The 13,654-nt window shown below is 34.1% G+C and overlaps 2 protein-coding genes across 2 annotated transcripts; one reads left to right on the top strand and one right to left on the bottom strand.

Moving 5' to 3' along the window:
* LOC133201794 (uncharacterized) lies at positions 1-7,195 on the bottom strand. The gene is made up of 7 exons (XM_061337600.1): positions 6,109-7,195; positions 5,581-5,707; positions 3,547-3,712; positions 2,377-3,451; positions 2,155-2,272; positions 1,340-1,506; positions 1-1,124 (listed from the first exon to the last, which is right to left on the bottom strand). Exons 1-7 carry the CDS (start codon positions 7,059-7,061, stop codon positions 1,019-1,021), a joined length of 2,712 nt encoding a protein of 903 aa, XP_061193584.1. The 5' UTR covers positions 7,062-7,195; the 3' UTR covers positions 1-1,018.
* Positions 7,196-8,860: 1,665 nt separating this feature from the next.
* Positions 8,861-9,809, top strand: LOC133201652 (serine-enriched protein-like). The gene is made up of 2 exons (XM_061337439.1): positions 8,861-8,939; positions 9,163-9,809. The coding sequence occupies exons 1-2, from the start codon at positions 8,861-8,863 to the stop codon at positions 9,807-9,809; spliced, it is 726 nt and encodes a 241-aa protein (XP_061193423.1).
* The last annotated feature ends 3,845 nt before the right edge of the window (positions 9,810-13,654 follow it).

The raw sequence follows: 13,654 nt of genomic DNA, 5'->3' as shown, positions 1-13,654 counted from the left end.
TTTGTATTTGTTCATTTTTATTATCATTTCATGGTAGTATAAAAAAATAATCTATGAAAATATTATGTACATACTTACATACAATAAAAAAATCACAATTAAGGCGCCTTACCTATTCCCCCGGTATACGTAGTTCATAAAAATATGGCTTTTAGACTAGATATTTTCTAGAATTCAAAAATATTTTATCAAGGAAACATGTATAAAAACAAAACAATTAATGAATTTGACATGTATTCAACAGTAGTGGAATTTTCTAGGTTATACACCAAAGTTCTTGGTAACAAAGTGACATGATAAGGTTAGAGAAACAGAAGTTTATTGACCATTCTGAAGATTTCTTGGGTAATATGCCTTCTGTATGTGAAATCATAATTATATACATGGCACGAGAAAACAAAGTTCTTGCATACGTAGAAGCGTTAGATTTTAAAAGCACTTATGTTAAAAAAAAATACATGTATATGTATATGATCTATTTATACAATATTGTATGCCCATTACAGGTAGATATATACATAAAATACATTAAATGGATGCCTTTTCAAGCGGTCTTGCATACATTCGTTAATTTTCATTGAATCATATACGTACATTCGATTTAAAATCACAAGCATTTATACATTTCAACTGCACTAACAACGAACAATCATTTTGGCATTAATGGCACGAGGTTACAGTTTACAAAGTAAAATTGTAACAGTATAATCATATAATAATGATAAAAACAACTTAAAATATTTAATGATAACATTGTTTTTGAGCATTTATACTGAAAAACACGTCAATCAATTTAAAAAATCCTGCAAACTAGTTATTCCAAATAATTTATTACTTTAAGAATGTAAAAAAAAAATCATCATGCATGTATATCATAATTCAGATATTTGTATTTTTGGTCTAAAATGTGACCCATGGTTATTTTCCGGTTACTTTTCTGTACTTACTTGCGTAGAAGACTAGAACAGATTTCAAAGGGGAAAAAAGAAAATTTAAATTAGGAAATGCACTGTAATATTTAGATACGAGTCCAGAGAAGATAGATAAAAGAAGATATTGACAGAAGCACCCAGCTCAATGTAATGGAGGCCGCTCCAGCTATTCTGCATTTCAGCGTGTCGTATCTGTAATAAGAAATTTAAAATGTTATACATAATGCAAATGCATGATAAAAAAAATCCTACTGGTCTGGTAGGATTAGGATGCACGTAGTTCCAAGGCATCTCAAGTACTTTGTTTGTCCCATGGTAAGTATATATTTTCAATTGTTTTGATTATTCTAAATATGAAACATAAATACGTAATCAGCAAACATAAGCGCGTCATCAGCAGACGATACCTATTGGGCTCTCCTCGTAACATTTTGTTATATTCCTCTTCCATCATCTGACCATCGAAGAACCAGCTGAGGTCATTGAAGGGGTACTCGTAACCTTGACGACACTCGCACTTGTACCCTCCTCGGAGGTAGCGCTGGGTGGGGGTTTGTAGAGGTAAAGGTATACACTGCAAAAGAAAAATACTTCAAAGTTGAGTTGCGAGTTGTTATTAAATTCCTTCTTTAGACATCATAACACTCGTAGATTGACGTATTTATCTTTCAAAAGAGAGCTTGCATCTATCGTAAGATTACAAATGCATTTCGTGCATGCGGCGAAATAAAACAAAAAAAGACTGAAACTTGAAGCTTTTGAAAGACGCAAATAATGAGAAGGGTGAAAAAAATAATCTTTGCATGCAAACTAAATTCTTGATGATAAAAGAAATTAAAGTAATATTTTAGGGAGAGATACTGTTTAAAAATACATTTTGTTAACAGTAGATATAGTACCGAGAAATATACATTGAAGGCTGTTTAAGAATATGGCGACTTTCCTCGAGTTCATTATTGACACAAGGGAACAACCACTATACTTGTCACGTGATTATTCCGCCAGTGCCAAGAACGACCAACAGGAAAAACTTCCGCTTAGAGAAAATAAAGCAGTAGAGAAAGTTTATAAATAAAGAGAAGCTACTTCATGCATACTAAGATTATAGTTGCAATAAATACAAAAATATCTAAGAATACATTAATAACTTCTAGGTGGAAACTATAGTGAATATCGCCAGTTATTTGTGTTTGAACAGTACATGAAGGTTTGCTTCACTTACATATTGCGATTTAAAGTGGCAACGCGCTGTGTTTTTGAATGCATTTGCCACCGAATAATCTCCAGGACACTGATGGATTTCTAAGAAGTCTAACTTGACATCAACTGTAACCACTCCACTGAAAGAGAAATAGAATAAATGTTACTACGCTAGTACCGGTATACTTAAATATTATACAAAAGTAAAAACTGCTTTCGACTAATAATATATGTCCGGACTTACTGAAATTCTAGCCGAGTCTTTAATGCATTCGTTCCAAAGAATGGTGCTATGTATGTCACGACCCACTCATCTACCATTCCATCACACTTAAAGGTAGGTCTCAGCCATTCTCCGTGTTCATATTTTGGAGCAAAATATTTTAATGGGTAGTGCTCCCATCTCACTAAGCTAGTTCCGTTAGGGTCAGAACGAACCATAGGCTTGGCGGTGTATTGTTTCAGGCCCTCAAAGTTCGTTTGCCATCTTGCCTTCATGTCTCTAAACCACCTCTTTTGGGTATATGGAGATTTCAGACCAGCATAGTCTAAAGCACGGAACTTTTCCAATCCGTCGGTATCTGCAGACATATATGTGTATGCAAATGGTCCGAAGTACTCCCGGGTGATACCGTGTACAAATCGGGGATCAGTGTTATTAATAGGCGGCGACATTCGGAACTTGTAGCGATCAAAGAAAACGCCACTGCCTAGAATTTTGAAGTTGCTCATGACATTTGCGAGAACTTCACCAAATATGTGTGTCTCATTTAATCTCTTGTCTCCTCTTACACTTCCGAAGTCTTCATATTCGTCGATGTTTTGAAGGAAATCACACAGAAAGTGTGCCAATCTCAATGCAGTGCGAGCCTCGGCTTCGAATCGTTTGTCAGCGCCATATCCTGCATCACCCGGTAAGTACAACTCATAATCTGGCTTTGTCATGCAGTTCTCTTTATTCGTGGTTTGCTTTCGGTATAAAATCTTTTCCATTCTTGAGTACATTTCCTGATCAAATAGATCTCGTTTATGCCTCATAAATCTCTTCTCTCCGGGGTACCGAGGTATAAATCTTCGCTCCTGCATTCTTTGTTTGACTGTTTTAAATGCAGATCTCTTTGCCACCAACTTGTTGACTTTCTTTGAGGCAGAACGTTTTTGTCTTTTCCCTGCATTCTCTGTAGTAGATAGTTTTCCCATTGAAACACGCGGGCTAGAGTCAGCAGCAGAAATGACGTCAATGAAACGGTCCTGAAGAGAGGAAGATCTTTTCTTTCTTTCCACAAAGCTTGGCATCTCATTGGGAGGCACCATTTGTTCTACAGTCAAAGACAGCATGTCACTGCTTATTTTTTGAAAAAAAATGATTGACTTTAAAAAGACACACATTTTTATTATAAATGTCAATACTTACCTTCCACAGCCAGACAATCAAACCAAGCGTCGTATTCGGTCCCGGTAGCCTGCTCAATTTCAATCCCAAGGAAAGGTCCGTCATGCCACCATGGGTAGTAATATCCGGGCTTACAAACGCACTGGTAACCGCCCCGACGGAAGCCATAACCAGGTATCACTTCGCACTGTGGAAAGAAAAGTAAACCTTTACTTGACTTAGTCAATTTCCAGTTAAGAGGAATAAAATATTTCATGGATTATTTCCGGGGAAAAACAGACGATTTGTAGAATTCCATATCTGGAATTAAATGAACGTGACAAAATTTCTTCAGTTAGCAACCACAATCGAGAAAACTTGTCCAGTAGGAATTTCCAGGATTGATACAGCGGCGAAATGTCCCATTAAGTTAGAGTGGCGCTGCAGTCGTTGTTCCCAGAGGCCGCGGCTCTTGGTTTGATGTCGTTCAGATCGACAAGGGGGTTGAGAGGGCGTCATGTATTATTCACGGACCTTTAGAGCTTTGCCTTAATTTACAGGCTCTGTGATTGATGTGTTGGATATTGCAATTGAATAATTAATATTAGTATTTAATGAAGCAGGGATGACTATGTATCGATTGGATTAGCACTATGTTTACCTGTTACACTGAGATTTAAAAGGTACAATTCCTAATGCGTTAGGAATTCCCGGCTTTCACTTTATGTGAATGCAATGAAATATCAGGCATCAAAAGCTAACAACTTCTGTTAACGGATCAAACTTAGATCTAGATGGATTTATACTAAATGTGTTTCAGATTTCTAGGTTTTACCTGGCTGAATAATTACAATAACCAATGTTTTGTTCCAGGTGGTTTAAACTGCGTTTCGTTTACTTTCTTTTTCTTTTCTTTATTTTTACCTCAGGTAAAAAAATACTTTTTCTTCTTTTAAATACATTTATTACAACTCGAGCAGTAATCATCAGGAAAAATAGCTTTATCATTGTATAGTATGTAATATAAACAAAAACTGTAATGCAGCTGAATGGTCGTTAATTTACAATATCGAGGATTATTTTCTGAGGGTTTATATTGCGTTATTTCATGTATGAATGGTCCATTTGCGTGACAAGGTTCCCATATCTCGCATGATTAGATTCTAACTTTTTTTTTTCTAGAGCATTATACAAATACAATTGCATGGTATTCCCATACCAGTTTTAATGAAGCGCTTATCTCCCTTCTTTGTTCGATTGACAGGAGGAATTATCTATACTATTTTTGATCATTTTTGGTGTAATAATTAGATTTACTACGTAATTACATGACAAGTTATCAATAACTTCTGTCTTTCAAAGATAATAAAAAATATTTTTTGTCGTTATATAATGCAGCATCATATCCCATGAGTATTCGTTGTTTCATTGAAATTCTAGTAAATAATCATTGAATCGGTTGATATTTTCCAACAGAAGCTAATTTTTGTACATGGATCACACAAGAGAATTCATTTACAATTTATAAATAATGGAAATCAACATATCTGGAATTGAATGCATCCCTCATAATATTAAAATGTAAGATAAAGTTGAAAGTTTTTTTTCATATAGGATATACTAGTACATAGAGGTGCATTTCTTTCCATTTTTCTTCACATGAAACATAAAACAATGAAAAAAAAATGATGAAAAATGAATAAGAAACAAATTTTCTTGTCTCCCACACAGAACAGTTATATTGCTTTTTTTTCATTATTCCTTTCAATTGAAATCTAATAAGTACATTTTAATTGTGTAAAATGTATAAAAATAGACTCTTGAAAATGTAACTTCATATATTTCTAAAACTTTTCAGACCTTAAATTACCTATTTTGAACTATAAAGATACATTTTCCCACTTTTCGTCATTATGTATGTTGGTCAAACATAAAATTGTACAAATAAACAGATATCACCTATAGAAGAGGCACCTATTGAAGCAAAGATACTCAAATTTTAGAAGAAACAAATTGTGTTATCTTTAATTGCTAACATTCATACATATAGTAGAGACATGTCCAAAAGGAACTCACCATTGTGGTTGGTTTGCATCTCGCTGTGCCAGCAAAGTAATTTGGTTCTGGATTACCATCACTGATGGGACAGGGGTTAATGTCTATTCTCTCAAACTCTATATCCATGGCAGAGACCGCTACAGTTCTGTCCAAAAAAAATACAAAAAAGATATGTTTAAACTGACACACTGTATACAATCCGATGTTTTCAGATGCATTAATACCCATGTCCTATGCACACAATAACTGCGGAGTCTTAATTCCCTTGGTAAATCTGGGTTTTGTTGAATAAACTCCATTATCTGTGTAGTGGATTGTTTTTGAGATTATGGCGTTTTCTTTGCAAACAAAAAATCCCAACATATTAAGAGAGTGAATTGCATGAGAAAGGAGAATCGTAGCGTAGTTTGCAATTTCTGAAAATACTTGCTGATTAAAGATTAATGGGGAGGGGGGGGGGGAGGGGGTTACTGATCAAATCAAACATCTCTTTAGTATGTACATTATGAGCGAATAAGAATGATAGATGACGAAAAACTATTATACCTTGGTCTTCGTAAATGAATGAAGGGAGAGTATCGCGGCATGTACTCCACAACAGGTGCGCTGGCTGTTACTATCCATTTATTGGACCTTCCACAATCGAAGTAAGGTTTGCTCCACTGCACCGGAAGTGACGGAGAATTCTCCTCTCGGTCGTTAATTCCTGGCTGTGGCGGACCAAAATAAGGAATCGCCACAAACTCATTATCTATAAACGTCCCAGTTTTGTTTGAAAATTTTATACCCACTACATAAGTAAACTTAGTCAATGAATCCTGCTCTCCCGTGATATCTGGCATCCAAGGTGAGTACCACGGGGCTGTTTTGTAAGCCTGATTGGAGTAGTTTTTGTTCCAACCAGCCCCGTAATCATGAATATCCACCGTCCTGTTCGTGGGTTCTCGGAGGTAGTTCGTTGTTTCTGCGTAATCATCCTCCCTCCACGCTCTTGGACCAAACAATGGCGTGGTCTTGTTGAAATCTAAAATTTTGTTGTACCAGTTTGGATAATAACAATGATTATCAAAAAAGATTGCGGAACCGTTTAGGAACCCTTCACTAGCAGTCACATCGGCTGTTGCCGACATATATAAATACATCAGTCCAGGCTGATAGTTGAAATCTACTGATCTGTTTAGTCTCTGGTAGATGAAACTATAATAATGAGCCCTATTCAAGGCCATGTTGTGCAGATGTAGAAGTTGAGATCTGTTGGAGTATATCACTGATGTAAGAAGCATGTTGTAGCGCGGTTTTTGCGACACTGACGCGCCAGGAAGCTCGAGCTCATGTTTGGGTTTTGAGCGACAGTTCTCCTCGGTTACAGAAGACAACTTGTCCATAATCTCATCAAAATTGTCTGGCCTCATCCATTCAAAAACACTTCTCCCTGATCCAGTCCAGACGAAGAACAGGGCCAGAATCACGCAGGTGAAGGCACACCTGAGAAATCCCATCGTTAATTTGTTAAGTTCCTCAAGTTTTCACATTATGTACTAACGGAGTGAAATAAGCAACGCTTTCTCACCTGCTTCACTTCCTCAAAATTCAAAATGGCGGTCGGAATTAGCTCACCTATTCAAATAAAAGAAGACGCTTTCAATTTGTGCGCATGCCTCAGGTATATGTTTATCAGGTGTGTCAACAAAAAGAGGCCCCAAAGGGATTTTATGGAAATGTTCAAGTGTAATTAACGTCGGTAAAAATGTCAGGATTCATACAATTGTTTAAAATAACTGCTATTCATAAAATAATAATAAACATGCATTTTTTCACCTGTAATTATCGGGTTTTCCAGGTGTAAAAGCATGCCTCACTGCTGTCCGTCTTTCTGGCGTCATGTTTACATTTCTTTGTTGGCTATGGAAATCGATACTATACGACACACGTGGTTCATTACTACGCGAAATATTTTAATTATTAATGAATCTGATAAGGATGCAAAAAAACATTCACTAGTAAGTGGCCTTTGTTTAAGATCTTGTTTAGGATGAAGAACCTAAGCTTTTACGTCGCAGGTCATTTTACCTTGGACAGGTAATTACACTGCAATGTCATGAGTCACGCATACCTTATATGACCCAGATACAACCTATTTCCACTATTCCATTAACGGTACACATATCCGCATTTACATAAAACCTGTACAACCTAGATAGTACTGCGTTGAACATTTATATTAATGATTAAAAACAGTGTATTTCTTGAATCTTATAAGAAACTTTTCAATGTGATATTTTGCAATTCTATTTTGTAAACGATTTCCTCTGGGGATGCTCTCTGAATCATAGCTTTTCTTACAATTTCAAATATTGGGGATATTGAGAAGTGTTCATCTGTTCATGAGGCTCTGTAAAGGGGTTTTTTTTTTTCGATTGCAATTTATGGATAAATGATAAGAATCGGGAATTATGTTGCAAGTTCCTATTAATTTGTACAGTTTTGGTTGTTTATATTCAAACACCTTAAGTTTGTTTCTCTGTTTTATGTTTCTAACTTGTTGAATATACTTGACAGTAAATAAAACCTATAATTACTGAATTTTCACTGTTCTATGTCTTCAGTATTTCATAAGGTTAAAAAAAATAAAAATGTAAAGATAAAATATTAAGATTAAGAAAATATAAATATAAGATTTTATTTATTTATATTATTTTATTATAATTAATTTATTTATTATTATTTTTTAAATATTTATTTATTTACAATATGTTAAAACTTAATTTAAAATTTGACGTTTTTAAAGTCAAAGTTTTAAGTTAATGAAGAATTTAAATTCAATTTACATTGTTTCAATTGTAAACTGGCAAGTTGTTTTGAATATGTGGAATGTATTTATATGTACATGTATACATGTATAATATGTTATTGGCTTATTAACAAATAAAAATCTATTTTTTTTAATTAGATAACTGTATTAATTGATTTCTCTTCGACATTTGAAAAGATATCAAAATTAACGGAACAGGACATACAGGTAAGCATAATTAGTCCATAATAATTGCTTATTTACTAATTAATTTTCTTCGCGGGTTAGCGGTCAGAGTCTTGACACAGGTGTGACACTGTTCCACGGGTAACGGTAAACTGTCCGTCGTCTCTAACTCAATGTCACGGTGTCGGACACTGACAATTAGTGAAGTATTGGACAACTTTGGGTATAAAACAGAACTGTCCGGGAATAAGCAGTACTTCCAAAGTTTTACCTTTAAGCTTAGTTAATTTGCAAAAAAGACAAAAAAAATACTTAACCAGGATGAATGTCAATGACTCTCAAGTTCTGCTTATAGACAGTGAAGTCTTGAATGTGCCAGACTCCGGATGCGAGAACGAAGGTATAATTTATTGTATAACTCGTCCTTTTTTTATTTAAAAGGCAATGACACATGTACATGTACGTTTGCATGTATTTAATTTTGAGGGGGGAAAATGAATAATCATGCACGCTTGTTCTTTGAATAAGACAAGTTAAAAGATATGTATGTCATAAAGGAGTTTTTCTTATAAACATAAATATTTATTTTTGAATTTTATTAACGAATTTGTTTCATTTTACAGGATATTCTTCAGGTTATGATTCGGCTTCAGAACATTTCAATTCCGACAGAGAGTCCGATAGGTCAATCTCTGAGATCACCAAAGACGGAGAGTCAGCAGTTGAACCGGAAGTGATGAAATACAGGAGTACTCAGGAACTCTGCAACACCCTCCAGTACATCATCTCACTTCCAGACCTCTGTGACGTTATGTTCCTCGTCGGAGAAAAGCGTGTTCCAGTTTATGGAATGAAAGCGATTTTAGCCACAAGAAGCCGAGTTTTCTTCAACCTCATCCTTGATGCTCAACGACAATCACCTTTGTCTAAGAAGTCTAAAAAGAAAAGCAAAGAGAACTCAACTCCTTCCAACCATATTGTGATCGAAATCAGAAACTACCAGCCTGATGACTTCAGAGACCTAATTACTTTCGTCCATTGTGGGAAAGTCAACATCAATACTTCCAATGTAACAGGACTTTATTGTGGAGCATCAGAGTTTGATCTCTCTGACTTAAAGATTGCCTGCCGAGACTTCACAACAAGGACCATCAGGAAGGGCAACACGTCGGCCATCTTGAAATCAACGAAGTTCTGTCTCGCTCATCACCGTGCTGCGGCAAAGTTCGTCGAAAAGATTCACGGATATCTGAAAGCCAACAACGACTGAAAGTAACAAAATGGAGAAAGGCAACCTTACCCAAAGGTTGCTTATAAAGAATCTTGAAAGATCTGCTTGATCAAGCAAAGCCCTACTTGCTTTCCTCCAGTCGAAGAAGACGAAGAAACCAGGAAGAGCACGGGATTGAGGAGTTGAAAAGGAAGAAATGTTGAATTAAATGACCTGCGAACTTTGTTTGAATGTGTTTGATGAATGTGTTCACACACAAGCATTAACTATTCATATAACTTTATTTGTTTTCTGCTGTGAATAAAGTATTTTATGTCTTGATAAATTTTTTATGACAATTAATAAATACTATTAGATTTAAAGACTTGATCGTGTAATTAATTGCAAGAGCTTATCTACTTTCATAGATACCAGATTCTTAAATTCTAACACAGAAATGCACCTTGTCTTAATGCACAGTCTAGAAAGACAATGTGTTCTGCTTTGATACGTTGTTATTTTGACTATGCCTGTTCTTCTTGGTATTGTGGAGTACTACAGTAAACAACAATTTAAACATAAATTCCAAGTGATTTAAAATAAATAAGGAAGGTTTTTTTTTTTTAAACCTTTACTTAGTCATAGAGAGAGTATTTCTTGTAACATTTTAGACATTTTAGACTTTCTGAAATGTTAAGAGTTTATGATAGAGTTACACAAAAAAGATTATACCTTTTTTTTTTTTTGGTTTTTTTTTTAAAATTTTTTTGGTTTTTTGTTTTTTTTTTTTTTGTTTTTTTTTTTGTTTTTTTTTTTGTTTTGTTTTGTTTGTTTGTTTGTTTGTTTTTTTTTGTTGTTGTTGTTGTTTTTTTTTTTTTTTGATATATATACATGTATATCATTAAAATACACCAGCTTACGACTATGACTATTTTGTACTAAATAATGATATTACTAGAAGTTCAGCTAATAAGAATATTTATATACCTGTGATAAATTTAAGGTTCATAAACCCTCTGCTCACTCATATAAAATGTTTCTTTAACTCTTATGATTTTCCTAAAAAAATGTATTTTTTAAGTAAGATATAAACAGTTATAGCGTAGCTTGCGGTGCAAAATTGGACAAAAAAGACACTTCAACTTGACAAGATTATAAAGGAATAATAGACATTTATGTCATTTAGAGTTATCTCTCTTATCAGAGTATCGATGAACCTTAAGGTAAAGTGTCGTCAAGACTAGAGACTAGAATGAATTGCCATTAGAGAGCAAGGAGACGAATATTGCACAAATTTAAGAAAGCTGTTAGATCCTACTATAAGCTACAATTGCGAGAGATACAACACGATGGTTTGTCTAATTATATATTCCGTAAGTATTATGGTGATTGTATTAAGTTATAAATGCACAAGATCAACCTTTGAAACATGTTGGATTTTTTTCAACGCCTTATGCAATATTCAAAGTACCTTGTCTAAATTCCAGTGTGTAATTTTTTATATATATTCATTAGTCTCCTACCGATGAAACCGGAGAAAACACATCTGTCAGTCTGTCCGACTTGGTTTTCAGCACTTTTTCTATACCCTTGCAAATATTGAGCTGATTTTTGATATGCGAGTCTACCTGGACAGATTGCAATCCGTTCTGCTTCGACACATGTAATATTTGATGACTTAAAGATTGCTTTTTAAATTCTAAGGGAAACCAGATTACACTTGCCGGTATAGGAGAAGTATATTCCTTACGTAATACTCTCAGGTTGTTTGTTAATATAATAATTATAAGGACCTCAATAGAAATGAGTTTGTTTAAGCTTTAAGGGCTATCAGCCTATCCTGAAGAAATATATATCACCTGTATTCATATAATTTATGTAAATATCTTCCATATAGATCTTTGTCAGTTTGCATAGTGCTGAGGTAATATGTCAGGTAATATGTCAGGTTTATATCTTTTGTTTTATACGTGTAGTCATGAAATTCTATAATGATTTTTTACCGGAACAAGATACAACGAAAAGAAAAATGTTACAGGTCAATTACTCGTCATCTATTGTCTTGTAACTCAACCACAGTGAAACTTCGATCAATATACTTCACTACACAATTTATTAATTTCAGAAATGTTACACATACGTCTTTCAGATTGGTTCGTCCAAAGTATCACGGACTTTGAGTCGAGGCATTAGTCAAAATTTGTGAACATGCAACGTCTGGGTCAAGTGCATGTACATGTATGAGTTTTAAGTGCCCCTCCAGTCTGTAAAACATTGTTTGCATAATCTTTTTTAAGATATCATACTGCAATTCAGATTGGCCCTTGCTTGCTTGATATGCAAATGCCAAATCAACTAAGGAAAGACCATCTGATTCGAGGGAGGGGGGAGGGCAATTTTTTTTTTTAAATTCAGAATATTTATTTTCAAGTCAATCAGGGACAGGTGATTTATTTTGCCAAAGGTTTCAGATAATTATATTAATTAAGAGTAACAGCACATGTACATGTGCATTCAAAAGGCCCCAACATTCTGGTAAACTCTAGATTAAACGAGTGATTTAATCCCGCAAATGGAATCGCAACTCCTAAAGTTATGCTTATAATGTTTATTAGTTTTAAAAAAAAATATGAAGCTTGGATTTTGTTCATGCACTTTCATTTCAGCCTTTCAATCCATTTATACCGGAAACCCGTTTTAGTTTTGTACTTAATTACTGAAAATATTTTGTAAAGAAAAAGTGGAAAATAAGTTACAATGTTATACCTGCTTTTATGCAAAGGACTTGAATCAAATTAACTGCATGGATTAAAGATGGACACATAATGATGTGTATATATGTAATCCATGCATTGAAGGTCACCAGGAGAACAATTATGGGGAATAGACAGACTCAAAGATACAATATATTTGTAACAAAAGTTTTATCAAAGATTTTACTTTTGAATTTGACATGAATTCGTAGAATTTCACAACATTTAGTTCTACTACTGTCTTCAGTGTATATACTAATTTAGTTTTATAAAGTCCGGTGTTCTTCAGGGATCAATTCTTGGTCCCTTGCTATTTCTCATTTACTTAAATGATATTGTGTGTGGAATCAACTGCGTGATTAAACTGTTTGAAGTTAAAATGCTTCCATAACGGTTTGCGGTCAAACTCCTCATTATCTTTCGAATCTAGTCCCACCACAAAAGCAAGATAAACATAATGTAATCATTCCTCTGGATAAAAGAAAGTGTCACATTAAACAATTCGAAAACAGAACAGATCATTACCATAGTTTTTTTTTTTTTTTTTTTTTTTTTTTTTTTTTTTTCTCAACGAATCAGATCAACTTATTTACATGAAAGTATATTAATATTTACAAATAATAAGGAAAAGGGTCAGTACAAGTTTCTAATTTGTTTTTGAATCCTTGAGCTTTTCGATCTACATGTATCTCAACTATATATCTGTACCTTTTGCTTGTTCTTTTCAAATAAAATATGGTTTAAACTAAATCAATCTGATTTACATCTTCGACATGAATGAAATATACATATATGAATTGACGATATACAGTATGCCGTAAGTGTCTACATATGTTTGATATGTACATATTGTACAGTAATGTACAAGTATTCCATAATCAGACACACCATACTTTATGTTATTTTCGAGAAATCAGAGACAGACCCTCAAAGACGAACATTAAAAGGGATAATATACATGTATTTTGTGCCCACATTAGACGCTACCAAAGAGATTCGTAAACAAGAGCTTCGCGTACATGTATAACTTTGGAAGCACTGATATCCTTTCGTTTAGCTATACATGCTACAGCTCTCTGAGAAATAAAATTAGGACAGACACACCAGAGAACTACAGATCTATCCACTAAAGAAAAAGAAAAAAAGACTCCG

This window comes from Saccostrea echinata, unplaced genomic scaffold (genome assembly GCF_033153115.1).
Source record: "Saccostrea echinata isolate AGI-Se365-2 ecotype Australia unplaced genomic scaffold, CSIRO_AGI_Sech_v1 ptg000045l, whole genome shotgun sequence".
Taxonomy (NCBI): Eukaryota; Metazoa; Mollusca; class Bivalvia; order Ostreida; family Ostreidae; genus Saccostrea; species Saccostrea echinata.
This window is presented reverse-complemented; position numbering and strand designations above follow the sequence as displayed.

What these genes read in the sequence shown, in the direction of transcription:
- LOC133201794 (XM_061337600.1), bottom strand. Translation starts at nt 7,061, where the DNA reads ATGGGATTTCTCAGGTGTGCCTTCACCTGCGTGATTCTGGCCCTGTTC. An exon ending in AAGACTCGGCTAGAATTTCA is followed by an intron (nt 2,273 to 2,376) that starts GTAAGTCCGGAC and finishes TTTCTCTTTCAG; the next exon opens with TGGAGTGGTTACAGTTGATG. An exon ending in GCCACTTTAAATCGCAATAT is followed by an intron (nt 1,507 to 2,154) that starts GTAAGTGAAGCA and finishes TTTCTTTTGCAG; the next exon opens with TGTATACCTTTACCTCTACA.
- LOC133201652 (XM_061337439.1), top strand. Translation starts at nt 8,861, where the DNA reads ATGAATGTCAATGACTCTCAAGTTCTGCTTATAGACAGTGAAGTCTTG. An exon ending in CTCCGGATGCGAGAACGAAG is followed by an intron (nt 8,940 to 9,162) that starts GTATAATTTATT and finishes TTCATTTTACAG; the next exon opens with GATATTCTTCAGGTTATGAT.